Raw genomic sequence first — 15606 nt, 5'->3', positions numbered from 1 at the left:
GCAGAAGTTTTGTAAGTACTCTGTGAAGTGAATAAGAAAGAATATGTCCTCATGATAACCTTACCTACATTTCACATAAATGTGTTTCCAAATTTAACAAAACCAAATCTTCCTTTTTACCATTAGACTCATAGTCATTCTTGAATACAGCCTCTATTTCTTTGCTCCATAACCCCTAAGAGAAGTAAGCAAAGGACAATAGATAAAGCTTCTTCAATGTAATAAAAAAGCAGCATGCAGCCTATGAGATGAAATTCAAAAACAGAACTTGGATATAAAGAACATGATTTGCCACCCTATGTTTTTCTTATTGTTTCACTCAAGAACATTTTAGAAAAGAGAAGCACTTGATTTCCCTGCCTCTTTTCCTCTGTACTCTGATATCAAATTTTGCTTCCCTTTTATCCAATACAGCGGGATTTTACCTACAGCAATATAATTTCTAAGTAGTTCAAAATGTGAAATACCAGCACTTGAGATGACGAGCTATCATTTCTACAGAGCAGTATGGTAATTTTGGAATGACCAGGAGGTGGGGTATGGATTCTAGTTAACACTGATGAACCTGGCTACTAAAGATTAAATTCCCAAATGAGTAAATGCTACCTTTCTACACACAGGTCTATCCAAATTATTCTCATTAAAACAATTTTAAAAATTTATAAGCTTCACTCTGTGTCAAGTCTATTGAAGATTTTCCAAAACTGATTAAAAATATAAAATGAGTTATTGAACTGCATTAAAAATCAACCTTTTTCATGTATTGAAAAGTAATGGTCTGTAATTCATATTCAAGAGATCTTATTTCAAGTGAATAATAACTGTACGGCGGCCAACTCTGTGCCCTGTTTCTCTGAAAACCTCATGGAATGTACGGAAGAGGATTTTGTATCCTGCTGCTCACACACACACACACACACACACACACACACACACTTCGTGTGACACTGCTGCTTATTCTCCGGTCCTTACAGGGAAGCTTAACTTTGTTTCATTATGTGTTTATTTTTCCACTGACGGTTCTTTCAAACTGGTGAACACAAATGGAAGTGCACAGGTATCACAGAATGGTTTGGGTTTGAGTGGACGTTAAGATAATCTAACTTCAACCCCAGTACTGTAGTCAGGGACACTTTCCATTAGACCACACTGCTCAAAGCCCCATCCCACCTGGCCTTGAACACTTCCAGAGATGGGGCATCCACAGCTTCTCTGGGCAACCCTTTCTAGTGTTTCACCACCCTCAGAGTAAAAAATTTCTTCCTAATATCTAATCTGAACCTACCCTCTTTCAGCTTCAAGTCATTACCTCTTGTCCTGTAACTACATGCCCTTGTAAAAAGTCCCTCCCCAGCTTTCTTGCAGCTCCCTTTAGGTCCTGGTGCCATAAGGTCTCATTGGAGTCTCCCCTTCTCCAGGCTGAACAGCCTCAACTCTCCCAGCCTGCCTCCACAGGAGAGGTGCTCCAACCCTCTGGTCAGCTCAGTGTCCCTCCTCTGGACCTGCTCCAGCAGGTTTCCATCCTTCTTGGGCTGGGGGCCCAGGACTCATGTTAGATAAACTGATAAGACTCTGGCAAGGGGAAATACTGAGTAAGGGGAGGGATAACCTCAGCAACAATACAGGCTGGGTGCTAACTGGCTGGACATGAGCTCTTCAGTGAAGGACCTGGGGGGTTCTGGTGGACAGCGAGCTGAGCAGGGGTGAAGGACCTGGGGGTTTTGGTGGACAGCAAGCCGAGCAGGGATGAAGGACCTGGGGGCTCTGGTGGACAGCAAGATGAGCAGGAGTGAAGGACCTGGGGGCTCTGGTGGACAGCAAGAGGAGCAGGAGTGAAGGACCTGGGGGCTCTGGTGGACAGCGAGAGGAGCAGGAGTGAAGGACCTGGGGGTTCTGGTGGACAGAAGGCCGCCCAGAGCCAGGAAGGCCTCCCAGTGCTTCCTACACAAACCCTAGAGCACAGTGACTGCCCTGCCAGCCCTTCTCAGCCACACACCTTTTGTTTTAGCAGACACAGAGCTTCATTTCACTACCAGCATTTCAGATACCCTACCCCAACCCTCCTTCTTTCCTGGCTGCTCTTAAACAGCTTTCTGCCACTCTCATTTCTGTTTCCATGTAGCTTCCAGGCACTGCTGCAGCCTCCTTGTCAGCCTGCTTTCCCTCACAGTCATCCTATACGACATCTCAGCTCTTCCCACAGCCACTGGGGATACCAGGTCTGTCCTGGCCAACACCTTTAGCCTCACTGAACAACAGAGGCCTCACTTTGCCTGCTAACATTCACAGGACCATGGCAGCTTTTGTGCTGCAAGCAGCTTAAAACCTCTGGCCCTAAGGGGGAATGGCAAACATTTGATGTAAAGGAGAAAATTTACGAGTTTAATAGCAGAAATTTTTTAAAAGGATGGGAATTCTTACACAACTCTACTAGAAGATTTATGATACAAATAATAGAAATGGAAAAACATTTTGAAATTAAAAGAAGTCCAACTGAAAATCAAAAAGCGGGTGGATTAGGCAACACTAAATAAAAAACTTTCAATCTTGGTCAATATTTCTCCCTGTAGCAATACCAGTGGGTTACCAGTTTCAGCTTGTGCCACTTGGGATGGAAAAAGTTAGAACAAAGAAAATATCAGGATAAGTGAAAAATAGCTGGTCCATTGTCTTTCATTGATTTTTCAGATCTAAACATTGTCTTTCATTAGCTCCAGTTTCAAACCCCAATACCCATAGTACCTACTATTTTTCTTCTTCGAAATTTGTCCATAAATTTTCATAAAATCTTTTTTAAACCACCAGACACTGCTTTTGGTCCACCTCCTTCAACTTCAGTTGAATGTTTATATTCTGTTATCTAATACTGTTTTATTAACACTGCATCACATAAAATCCGTGAGAAATTGATGAATATTTTAGTAGGTACCCTGCAGTCCACTCTCTCCTACTATAGTCTACATTGCCATCAGTATCTAAACAAGCTAGTTTAGGGTGATCTCAGCTGTGTTTCCTCATCTAGAAACTGCAGTATAAACTTATGCTTATGCAGCAGCATGGATTGCATACAACAAATTAAATCTTTCTTTCCAGAGGCAGACAAATTTGGAATGCAAATGGTAAATCCTGAGTTTCAGACAAACAAATGATTGCCTATCAGAACTCCTTTCCATACTAGTCCTTAGAGTATTGCCTACATGTAGAGGGGGGAAATTTGAACGAGTCAGATAATTGCCACAGGCATCTTTAATTCTAACAACACTTACCACTTGCAGATAGAAGCACAAGTCTGAAAGGGGTAATAACAGCTAAATGGATATTACTATCTGCCGTTACCTGATCTATCTGCACAATTACAGCACTTTGTGAATGTAAATTTGCTTATAAGATCTAGCTTAAGTGCCTAAAACAACCCCTTTTCAGGGACAACATATCACCTACAGGTTGTTTGGAACTGATGGAACTTTCACTTAGAGAAAAATCACAGAAATAATTGCTTCCAGAGAGATTTCTTTCCCAAACCAAACCCAAGGGGAATACAAGAGTCAACTCCATTTCTGAAAAGCAGGCGTTAAGAGGCCAGAGAACTCCACCAAAAATTAGATTTTTCCTCTCCTTTAACAATGCCAGAAACAAAATTTTAAGACTTAGAACATCTCAAGATACACCACAGCTGTCAAAAAAGAGTAAACAATCATTGCTTCTTCTCTGAGAAAGTCACAGTGATTCAGTCAAATAGAGTCCTATAGTTCTATAAATTGTTGAATTCATGGGAGATCTATCAATTTTCACAAGAGGATGATGTGACCATCTTTGTATTGGCATAGAGGCCTGTGAATACATGCTTGAATAAAAAAAAACACCCTTTATTCTGCCAAAACAAATCAATTCCTTCCCATCAAAACAGACCAAATAGTCAAAAACAATCACAGTCAAAGTGGTAAAGCAAAGTGGCCTCCTGGCATAAGAGGAATGTGAACTAAATTAATATACAGTAAGTCCAAGCAGACATATTTTATATCTATTGTTGATAAATAAAAAGTTGTCTAAAAGCTTTGTCAGACGCATTCTCATACTTGTAGCATGGCCAGGTGTATTGGGTCTACCCAACCCACTACACCAGGTTTCTACAGATGGAAATTCTTTAACAAGGAAACCTCAGTCTTCTCATAAATTGGCTTGAAACACAAACAGATAATATTAACTAAAAGGAGAGTCTCATTGCTCTATTCTCATCTATTCCACAGATTTCACATTGTGTAAGTAATTTATTTAGATTGTGAAACTACTTTGACATTGAGGATGGCAGAACTATTTCTGGTCACATTCACTTCATTTAATCTTTGCCAAAGATAAAGAAATCAATGAAATATGAACAGCAAGAAGCAATACACCGGCCAAAAAAAAATTCACATTTTATAAATGAGCACTCTGGAAAGAGCCAGTGAAAAAATATATACTACTAGAAAATGTGCCAGTGTAGGAAGTGTTCTGGTCCTGAACACAAAGAGCATTTTGGTGTTGAGATACCTTTAAATTGCTGTGAGGCTGCTATTTGCAATACACTATATCAATGTCACCAAAAATATCAATATGCAAACCAGTATGTTAAAAATATATAAAGAGACAGGTGCAATAAGACGTCATCCATCCATCCATCCATCCATCCATCCATCCATGGGGGTATGTCATAAGAAATATAAAAACACTTACCTCCTCTTGCTTAGGAGTGCTGAACTTGGTGATCTTTGACTTGGTCCTGGCCGAATCAGGCTTGCTGGAAGGCACTCCCCGATAGGACTTGGTTGTCTCTGCTGGTAACTTCAGCTTTGGAGACTCATCCGGAGCCTGGTCCTGACCATCCATTGGCCTTACATAGGCTGTTGGCTTCTGCTGGCCCAGAGTGGGCTTTGAAGCAAGAGAGGGTGGGAAGTTTTGGACGCAGTGCCCCCCACCATGCTTTGCTGGCCTCTCTTGGACTTTGGTTCCTCCCTCTGAGCTGCAACTGAGCTTCGCTGTCTGCTGGACTCTATTGGTGTTGTCTCCTAACGTGGCCCTCAGCGAGCTTTGCTGGGCAGTATTGGAGGAGGAGGAGGAAGAGGAGGTGGAGGAGGAAGAGGAAGAAGAGGAGGAGGAAGAGGAGGAGGTGGGACTCGATGCATAGTGTTTTAGTTTCTCCAAACTGGATTTTTGGCTGGCCAGTTTGAAGTCACCCTTGTGTGACTCCAGCGACCGGTGTCCGTGTTTGCTCGCTCTCTGCTGGCCATCTGAAGTGGCATTATGCCCAGCCTTCTGCCAGCCCATTGTGGTACTCTTGCTCTGCTGGGCTGCTAGGGATGCTGGTGTGGAAGAAGTAGTGCTGGAAATAGGAGGAGGAGGAGGTGGTCTTGAGTCTGAGATAAGGTGTTCATCGGTCTTGGGGAGAGATGTCTGAGGAACCCCAGGTTTTGGAACCCCAACAAGATGGCTCTGGTTTGACCGGTCAGTTAACAAGTCTTTCATTTCATCATAGTTGCCCAAAGTATTCTGGATGCGATTGGAAAGCTCATCCCCCTTGTTAGTCTGCAAAACAAAAATCAAGTGTTCTGTTACAGTCAACATAAGAAAAACAAAATTCCCTGCATGCTTCTGCTCAAATCCTTACTGAAGTAAGACTGCCTTATTCAGCAGCAGCGTTGAGGGATGAAATCGAAAATCCTTATTGTCTCTGAAGACACTTGTCAACATCTTAAATCTACCCTGAACTGGAAAAGCTATAAAGGGCCTTAGAGTATATAAAAAAAGAAATCTATCACAGATATCACGCTGTAGTTAAAGTATATTACCTGGAAACTGGAAAATTTATTATTGCAACTGCACAGAATGGTTTGGATTAAATCTGACCATGATAAAACTTTTCCTGTAGCCCAGTGCAAGCTCTCCTTCAGTCATGAATGAAAACACTGCATTCCCAATTTCTTCCTCTGCCTGCCTAAGTTTTCATAACCATCTGGGAGGCCACACAACATCCCATGCAAGCGCTGAATGAATTTGTCAGTCTAAGCCAGCCAAATGCTCTGAGGTGACTTGAAAACAGCTTGTGGGAAATGAGAAAAGTACAGATTATGTCCCTTCTTTAACAATGCTCTGACAGGGTGCTCATTCCAGGGCACTCTCCTCTTGTAAAAAAAAAAAAAAAGGTGAACAGAACCCTTGCCAAATTCTTCACATTTCTCAGTGCTTGCTGTGCATAGCAGGGGAATACAGCCACCCTTCCTCCCCTTCAAGATTAATTATTGTCTTAAAAATGATCCATTTACTTCCTGACTGAAAAGGCAGAAGCTTCACAAAGAAATAAAACAAGCAAACAAAACATGCTGGAAAAGATTGAAAATTCTTGCTTTAAAAAGCCACTGTAAGCAAAAGGGTATATCATTAGCATTTTTACAGCAGAGATTTTTTGAGTCCTGCCAAGATTCGGGCGTGTGATGTCCTTTGGTTTACGTTTTCAGAGGAAGACAGTAATGAGGCAGTGGAGTTCTCCTTTCTCTCTTCCAGACAGACATGGGGTCTGAATGGGAAAACTCCTATTAGTTTCAGAAGGCCAAGCTTTCATCTCAAGACTCTGTTTTAGGGGAAAACAGAAGGAAGGAGAAAGAAGGGAGTAAAGGAAGTGGAGAAGATCCTCTTAAAGTTACATTTAAAAACACGAAAGATGTAGCAACCACATCAGTTAATCTGGAAAACTGGGGGTATGGAAGGGAAGGTATTCAAGAGAAACTCCACAGTTTTGAACCTTTTATTTTTAGGGTTTCCTAAACAGACATCTTGTACTGAGAGATCCCAGATAACCACAAGAATAACTGCAGCAAACTGGTATCATGGCATAGGCTGACAACTGGTCTGTGCTGTTTATTCCTGCAAGATTCACTTGGGATAGCTTCAGGTGAGATTTTGTGTTGAGCTGTTCTCATATAGGAGAACTCACCTACATCCTCTTGGGAACATAGTGGGATCTGAGGTAACTTGTTATGAGCTTTAGTTTGTCCTATTATCTTCTCTGAAATATTGCTGGCCTTATTTAAGCATTCCCACAGGGAAAATATGGTCACAAAATGGGTAAGTAGGAAATGCATTCTGTGCAAACATGTCTAACTTAGAGCGCTCTGATATTCTTCTGCAATGCAAGACAAATCCAAGCATTTGAAGATGGCAACATATAACACTTCTAAAAATAAACCTGACGGCTGCATGGAAGACCAGCAGAATTTTTTTCTTCACTAAAAATACTTACATAGTTAATGGGGCAAGGTGTTCTGTCCAAAAAATATCCAGAACTAATTTCCTACTTTTTCATTCCCCTGTAAAAGAGATTTTATGTAAAAGATACTGGATTTCCTGTAATCCTTCATAGAGAGTTGCTATGGATACTTTGAACAGGACAAGGGGCAACCTGAAGAGTCAGGATTTTTGAGAAAATTTGATGTTACAGTAGTAGTGATACATGTCAAGGTGAGAGAGGACATAAGATTTAGGAGATTTCCAGCCTGCCTTTGATTTTCAAATATGGTCTTCTGAATAGCATATCCTTTGACTTTAGCTCATGTTTCTCAAGCTGTGCAGAGGAATACTGAATTTAATCAGAGCTTGCAGTGAATGTCCTCTATAACTTCATTCCCCTCTGGAAACCCCTAAAAGGTGAACATGATCTTTAAAGGGACTACAAGTGGGTTTCAGTTTTGCTTTTGCAGAAAGGTTTCCTCTTTTGCAGTTAGGCTCTCTACACAGTAAGATCAAAAAGCCACAGCTCTTTTTCCCTGCACTGAAGGTTCACAAACACTTGACTTAGTTCAGAGAGCCCAATGGTCCATTGCCAGTGTATACATGACATCCAGAGTATGCCAGTGATAGAAGTTTTGATGTCCAATACTATCAGAAGGACTATCACCCCAAGCAACTCTGCCACACCAACACAGCTGTGAGTTATACTGCTGTCCTGGACTTTGCCTTTCCCCAAGTCTCCTTGACAAAGTTAGCTGCAGATGTATTTCTGCAGCACCCTCTTTTCACATGTGTTCAAAATAGGGACACAGTGTTTAAAGGTAAGAAGCAGGAAAGGAGCCATTACTCTGCTTGCCTCATAGGATTATCCACTCACTATCCTCTCTGCTTCTAGAGGAAGCAGTGATTTTTCATCCACTCCTGTTAAAGCTGATGGAATTTTACTGTGGTTGCACAGAGGTGCCTTCTGGCATCCTAACTCAGAAACTGCTGGTGTGTCCATGGCACATCACATCTGTGCCATGACAGTCAGTACATCAGCACAGAAGTAATAATTGAAGTGATATCCCTTTCATAAGTGATTTGAGCTTCAGTATCACCAACTTGAGGCACCAAAGACAAAAGAGTACAGGAGACACAGCAAAAGGCCAGGTCCTTTTTCTGTGTGGTCTGTTTGACTGGACCAAATGGAAAATCATTAAGTCATCACTGCAGCACAGCCCTCAAGAAATGCCAAGACACAGCTGACTTATGCTTTCCAGGCTTTCTTCCATGGATTAGCCGTTGACTGGTCTCACAGCAGACATTTTCAAGTAGGTCATTGAGGAGTTCAAGACATCTGACATGGTTTCTAAATGCCTTTGTAATGAATCTGAAATCCGGGCAGCTGGAGGTCAGCTTCAAGGCAGACAGAGCTGTGTTCCTTCAAGGGACATGGTTTGAAAGTGGCAGATCTTTCTTTTTTATTAGGGACTAAATACAAGCAACAATCTGGAAGAAGAGCAAGCTAAAAGCTGACCCTGGAGCACAAGAATTAAAACGCAAGCATGGAAGTCAAAGCAGAAGCCAGGTGCCAGGTTCCAAATAGCTCTCCTGGAAAGAGGCACTAAAGCACCCTAAGTATCAAGGGCAAGTGATGCTGCATGGAGTGAAAGGCTACACAGTGTGGCAGCTGTTACAGTAACTTGGACATTTCTGGAAGGGCACAGTAGAAAATACATGATGATGGTTTGATACAAACAAGTGGTTGTTGGGTAAATTGAGGGAGAGGAGCAGCCCCATGGGACATTGCTCTCTGGTCCTGTTCACCATTTTCAAACTCCTGCAGAGTGTAAAAGGCCCTGCTTGACCTTCTAGTGGGGAGTGATGAAAGACAGTCGTGCCTCATCAAACTGCTGTTACCATGAGGAACAACACAGGGAGTTGAGACTCCTATGCTATTTCTGCCTTTGGTGGAGGAAAAACCTGTATAGCAGACAAATTTTCTTATTATCCTGGTAATTCTTATAGGAAAAAAAACATATTTCAGTACAATAACCTTGGCCAGGGCACAGTGTTTACAGTAGTGCTTGACCTTCACACACTAGTCTTACACAATTGTTTTCTTCTAAGTATTGCAAAAACAGGATACTTTCACCTTCACCTCCTAATTTTAATTCCATCTCAAATATTGCTGAGATATTTCTAGTTTATTTCACTCTTGTGTGCTGCTAAACACTAGAAGAAGCTTTATACACATACATAAACATAAATATATATAAAATCTGACTCTCAGGGAATCATGCATGTTCTCTGTGAATTTTGGGAAGCTAGCACTCATGGGAGGGGGATGAAACTTGGACAGTGCCTTCTGCAGGCTACATTTTTGTACTGAGGAAGAAATAAATAAACAAAGATTCGCCCAGCTGGGAAGCATCTACCTTGTAGGGTTCACTGAAGAGGGAATAGCTCGTGTTAAACGCGCCATTGTCCTGCTGGGCCTCCTGGTTTCTCCTTTCCCACTCCTTCCTTCGCAGCACGTTTCTATCTGGCTCATAGACGCTGGAGTTAGAGAAAAAAAAAAGATAAATAGTTTTTAAGAGTTAAAAATTAGTTAAAAATGCAACATATAAACCAGTGTGCATTTAAAAGTTAAGAACTCTGTTTTGCAGACAGATGGCAAAAATAAGCACAAACATGAATCAGATGAACGCCAGTTCAAGTAGGCTGGGGAGGTTCAGGTCTCTGGGAATGCTGGTGCTTTCTTCACACAGAGAATAGATAATTAAATTCTTACAGAAAAATAAAAAAGGAATCACATGGCAGGATCTAGTCTGTACAGAACTTCTCTGCTTGAAACGTGACAAAGGAAATATCTAAGCAACTTTGACAAAGACTAGAAGTTCTCTTAAGGCAGATGCTAATTACAGCTGTGAGTAAACAGAAATTATGAACATGTTCCCACTTATGACATATCCTCTGAGTGTTGTATGAAAATGCTCCTTTTTTCACATGGCTGTGTTTCTGTAGTGATTCTTTCATTAACTAGCTCCCTAAAGAGCTGTTAAAACTATATGCTGTAGTGGTTTCCACAGTTAGGTTTCTTCTTCTGATCTCTGCTAATCAGCCAAGTCGTGAAACTACTACTGAAACAATTCCTCTTTCTGATGGATTTGACACTATCACAACCACAGAACGTGAATAAATGAATAGTGGCACAACAGTGTATGTATGGCTAGTAGAGTGTAGCTGGAGAGAGAATAAAATCACTGCATTACAACAGCATTACTTTTCAGAAATTAACAACTTTAGCTCCAATATAGTAATTCAGTATAATAACTGACTATTTTTATTTTCAGAATTCTAGTTAAATACATGGCAACATAAACCAGAGAATTCTTATTCCGAATTTCTACAGAACAACACCTTTCAGTTTTGCACATTTCAGTTTGTTATGTTTTATTCTCCTCACAAAGGAAGCCAACATGTCTAACAAAGTTAACATGCTATTTCAGGACAATGTGACAAGTATGCTGGTTCCTATTTTGCTTAGCTCGGCTAATGTTTTTCCTCTGACAGAGTAAATCTGTAGAGTAGGAATATATATTAATGTCATGTAAGTGCACCATGTGTTAATAAGATAAACGTTGTCTTGCTAACCAGCTTCCCAGTTAGCAAAGCATATGTTGCATTGGCTACCCATGTGATGCTACCTAGTATGCCTCAGGCAAGGCAGCCAAAAGGCCAACAGCTATCTGATTCTAATTCAGGACTGGAGAGAGCTGAAAATACACAGGATATGTTAGATGCTATTAATACTTGAGAACAATGCCTCAACAGTCACTAAATGAACAGAAAATCTTTTGTTTTCTTGTTGATGCTGCTAACTCGAGCAGGACTGCAGAGTAGCCCTCTGATGGTCTGGGGGCAGATGCCAGGGGCCCAGCACAGCTCTCAGACACAGGGGTTTGTTGTGAAACACAGGATTTCAGCACAGCAGGTTCGAGACAGTGTCCAAACACCACGTTGTTTACAACCACTTACAGGTGGTTGAGAGTTTCTGGGGTTTTATCCCATACTTTTCATGAGCAATGCATGTTATTCACTCCAACACCCTTCCCTTGAAAAGCAGCGTAATGAGGAGGCCATCACAGGGATGGAGTTTTGGGCATGGAAAATGCCTTCTTGCAGTAAGAAGGGGATGGTGAAGGCCTCCCCATGGGCTCCTGGGAGTGAGAACACCTCCTGCACACGCTGCTGAGACCAGAGGCAGAGCAGTTGTCATCAACTGCTGTGAGAGCAGAGGTCTCCACTTCATTGTGCCATCGAGCCTACTGCCATCAGCTGAGTCAATTAACAGCCACCTGTGTCTAAACCACTTTCTGCCATGCTTAATAACTGTTGTTAGGATTGCTTTTCCTGGAGTTTTAAGAGATCAGGTTATAACTTCATCGTCAGCTACATTTCCCCATCCAGAATTTTCTGACTCTTTGAGAAGCTTTGCATTTGTACTCTAGCCTGCGGCCAAATAGAGATGGGCAGCTTCCCTGAGATAATTTACAATACTGGTCTCTACCTAATTTCTAGGAAGTGCAACATTCTTCACTAGTCCTCATACAAATTTAAAAATTCACTGGTGTGGTAGAACATTTTTACCCCTTTATTGGACAGAGATATATTTGATGAAGCCATACAAGTCACCAGGTCTCTGAACCCCCTTCTCAAATGAATTCACTGCTGGCAAGGCAATGCACAACCTGCAGTAATTCAGAATGATTATGCAAATGTCAGAACCGTGACAATGCCTAATACACCATCTACAAGCAGTAAGTTAGGAAGAGCTACAAGTTGAGAGTTGTGTTCCTTTGGTAATACCAGATGGCAAAATGTCTAGCATTTGTGAAGCTGCTCCTTATTTGCATGAACATTGCAGCAATCACATTTCCTTGAACGTATGTCACCAAATGTATTTATTTGTTTTGGTTCAAGGAGAATACTGCCAACTGCTATAATTGTCTTTATTGCAAACACTTCAGTTAATGGAAAATGATTCTTTTTAATAGATTTCTTCTTTATTTTTTTTAAATTTGCAATCTAAAACAATCCCAGAGGTACCTTTTAATGGTTTAATCTGTGTCTTGTTTCAATAGCTAAGCCATGAAGAACAAGCTCATGAAAACCTCATGATGTTTTCCTCATTGGGGCATGTCTACATATGTGAGTAAAATATGCATATATATGTGTAGTATTCATGATTAGTTTTGTAAGACTCGGAGCCAAAGAATATGCAAACACTCACCACTCAAAAGTCAGTGTCATTTATATTTGTTTCATACAGGTCAAATTCCAAAAGGTGAATTCAAACAGTTTTTAAATGGTATATTGTCATTTTTTAAATGTTGCATCTGTTTCTAATTCATGCTTAAAGGACATGAACCAGAATGTGAGCAACAAGTCAAACTCTTGCAAAAGTTATGTATGAATAAAGGCTGTATAATAGAAATTAAATTATCTCAAACCTGGCACATTGCTTTTTTGATTTATCTCAGCCCTAAGGTCTGCCAAGACACATGCTGGATATACCAATGAATTGAATTGTGCCTAAAGGCCACAGCATCCCTACCTCCTCTGCTTCTTCCAGATACACAGAATAATTTCACTCCCAGATATTTGCCAGATGAGATTTCCAATGCATTGCTAAACAGGTCAGAGTAGGTATGTTTAATGAATTTTGATCTGCTGTGGTACCTTTCGGCAGATTACCTGGATGGTCCCCAGTCTTTGGCCATGCCCTGTGAGAGCAGCCTGCAGAGAGAGCCCAGGCATGCTGGCTCCTGGTGGGAGGGTGGTAGTGGCACTTTCTTCATGCTACTCCTCCCAACAGAAGGAACTGTTTCCTTTAGTCCTTAATTAGAAATAGACAGAGATGGCTCAGGGGACAGCCCAGGAGCAGAGCAATAATTTTACCTGAAAAACCTAGGGCTGGATTTAATCTCCTACAAAGTCCAAAGAGTTATGTTGTCTCAGGCTAGGCTGAAAGAAATCATATAAAAAGCCTAAGTTTTAGGTGTTAAAAAATCTCCTTTTCTTTTCTTTCCTCCTTTTTTTTTTTTTAAGCACTCCATTCCTGACTTGCTCAGATATCACTTTTTGAAGCAACTCAAACTCAAATATAAAGGTCTCATCTCCATGATAAACGAGGTGGCGACAATGCACCAACATATCCTCCTGTCCTTCAGCTTGGGAACACCCAAATTTGCATTCAGAGGAACATGTCTTTTCCCACAAATGAAGCACTGCACCTTCACAGAGGAATTACATGGTGTGCATTAACGATGCTGCTTGACCTTTTCAGAAACCACAAAATTGCTGCATCACGAAGGGAGATTCTGGAAGGGTACTGTTATTCTGTTATAAGATCACCATCCTCCTAACAGCTGGCATCTTTGAGGCTGTTAAAGACACAGGTAGGTAAAATGAGGGTGAGATTGCTGGTACTGCCCTTTCTTGGCATCAGTTTATTTTCTGGAAAAGGAAGGGGTCTGTCACTCAGCCAGCTGTACCAGCAGGACAGAGGAAGGTGTTACCACATGTGTACAAAGACCTGGCCACAGTTTCTGAACTTACCATTAGCAGCACCCTGCAATCTTGCCTTTGCCTTTCCAGACCTTCCAATATAATTTTCCAGTCCAAAGACTTAGTTCATTATTCTCTGAATTGTGAAGGCTGTGCCACACCCATATACACTCACGTCTTCCTTCTACCTCCCCATGCACTTAAATACTGCTAGATAAATTTAGCAGGAGTAGCTTGTTTGTTTGCAGTTAATGTTTACCCAGGAGGCTGATCTCCTTCACCTTGGCAGCTACCTGTGGCACTTAGCACAAAACATTCAGAACCTGAAGTCTAGACATATTAATTACGAAAGCAGAGCTGATGCTTCATGCTAACAGGCAGCAATTTCTTAAACTGGCAAACCCACACTCCCTGGCAGTCCTTTGCTAGGGAAGACCTAGTTCCCAGGGCTGAGCTTCTTTCCCAAATTTTGTCATCCTCCCCACTTGTTCTTAAACTGAGCCTTCTTCTTCCATCAGGAAATGAATACGGTCCATCAAAACGTCATCAGACTACAGCATCCACTCCTGGTGTCACGGGAGTGACGCCATCCCCAGGCTGCTGGGTGCAGTCCAGATCAGCACAGTGCTGATCATGTTCCAAACAAACAAAAAAACCCCACCTCAAAAACATAACCCATACAGTAAGTGACTAAAAGATATGTGCATTTCAAGAATAAACCTAGACCCGTGAACAAGTTTTCTGCGAGGACTTATATATCTTTGAAATTAAATTTTGGCACACGGTCATTTTTGAATTATGAACAAAGCTAGAACAGCTTCAAAGCTGTGGAAAACAGGCAATATTTCAAGAAAATAAATTTTAAAATGGTTTACTGATTATTCTCAATATTTCCCCACAAATTTTAATCTGGTGCACAAATCAATATACTAAATTTCAGGCTGAAGTGAGGACATTTTCTTAAATATTTAATAGTCTAATTCTCCCCTGAATTACTACATTTATGCTAAAGTAGCTAAATAGAGTAAGTCAAAGGAAAAACTTACACAACACCATAAAAAAGCAGCCCAGCCCTGATGCAGGACAGTGATTATGAAACTCAATTCAAATTAGAAACTGGATTCTGAATTTTAATGTACCCTCATTCCTGTATTTCTGCCATATTTTAAAACTCAAAAGGACAAGTCAGACTGAGACCCTGTAAAGGCAAAAGCCTCAAACATTTTTAGAAAACAGTCTTAACTCTAATGATTTAATTACAACAATTGAGGTTGTCTTGTTTGCTGAATCGCCATGCTTAACATAGTAGTGTTTTCTATTTCACTCTTCAGGTCCATGGTTTTTGCTGGCCAATTTTTAGGTACCAGTTTCATTTCCAGATAAGCAAAAATGGTTTCTGCTTGGAAACTCATTGCTGACAGGGTATAGGGAACTCCAAGATATGGCAACCTTTCATTTTTGAGCATTAAATATTTTCTCTAATGATATTTGAGCTATCAGTTAAATTATAAAAAAGGAGCTGCCTTTGATGAACAAGAGTCATAATCAATAAAATACCTTCCTAGGCTACAACTGGCTTTTTTTAGACTTTTTATCTATCCTAAACAGCAGAAGTTAATTTGAGGATTTTTACAGTATTTTTTCCCATTTACAAACAGGAATGCCGTGGGGTAAAGCAATTACTCTGATTTACTGTTTTCACTTTGATTGAACATAAAGATGTAGCAGGGTCTCAAAAAAGCAGTAACTTAACAAACTGTGCTCCTATCCACAGACAGATAAAGTACCTAT

General features: G+C 40.9%; 1 protein-coding gene across 1 annotated transcript in view; it reads right to left on the bottom strand.

Moving 5' to 3' along the window:
- The window catches only part of AFF3 (ALF transcription elongation factor 3), a 316925-nt gene that overhangs the window by 257044 nt on the left and 44275 nt on the right, over positions 1-15606 (bottom strand). Inside the window, exons 2-3 of the mRNA XM_058019201.1 lie at positions 9681-9801; positions 4714-5562 (exon numbers count right to left, since the gene is read on the bottom strand). Of these exons, the coding sequence (XP_057875184.1) occupies positions 4714-5562; positions 9681-9801 (970 nt within the window). The remainder of the gene's footprint in view (positions 1-4713; positions 5563-9680; positions 9802-15606) is intronic.

The sequence above is a fragment of the Melospiza georgiana genome, chromosome 2 (genome assembly GCF_028018845.1).
Source record: "Melospiza georgiana isolate bMelGeo1 chromosome 2, bMelGeo1.pri, whole genome shotgun sequence".
Taxonomy (NCBI): Eukaryota; Metazoa; Chordata; class Aves; order Passeriformes; family Passerellidae; genus Melospiza; species Melospiza georgiana.
The sequence above is the reverse complement of the archived record's forward strand: the minus strand, read 5'-3'. Positions and strand labels throughout refer to the sequence as shown.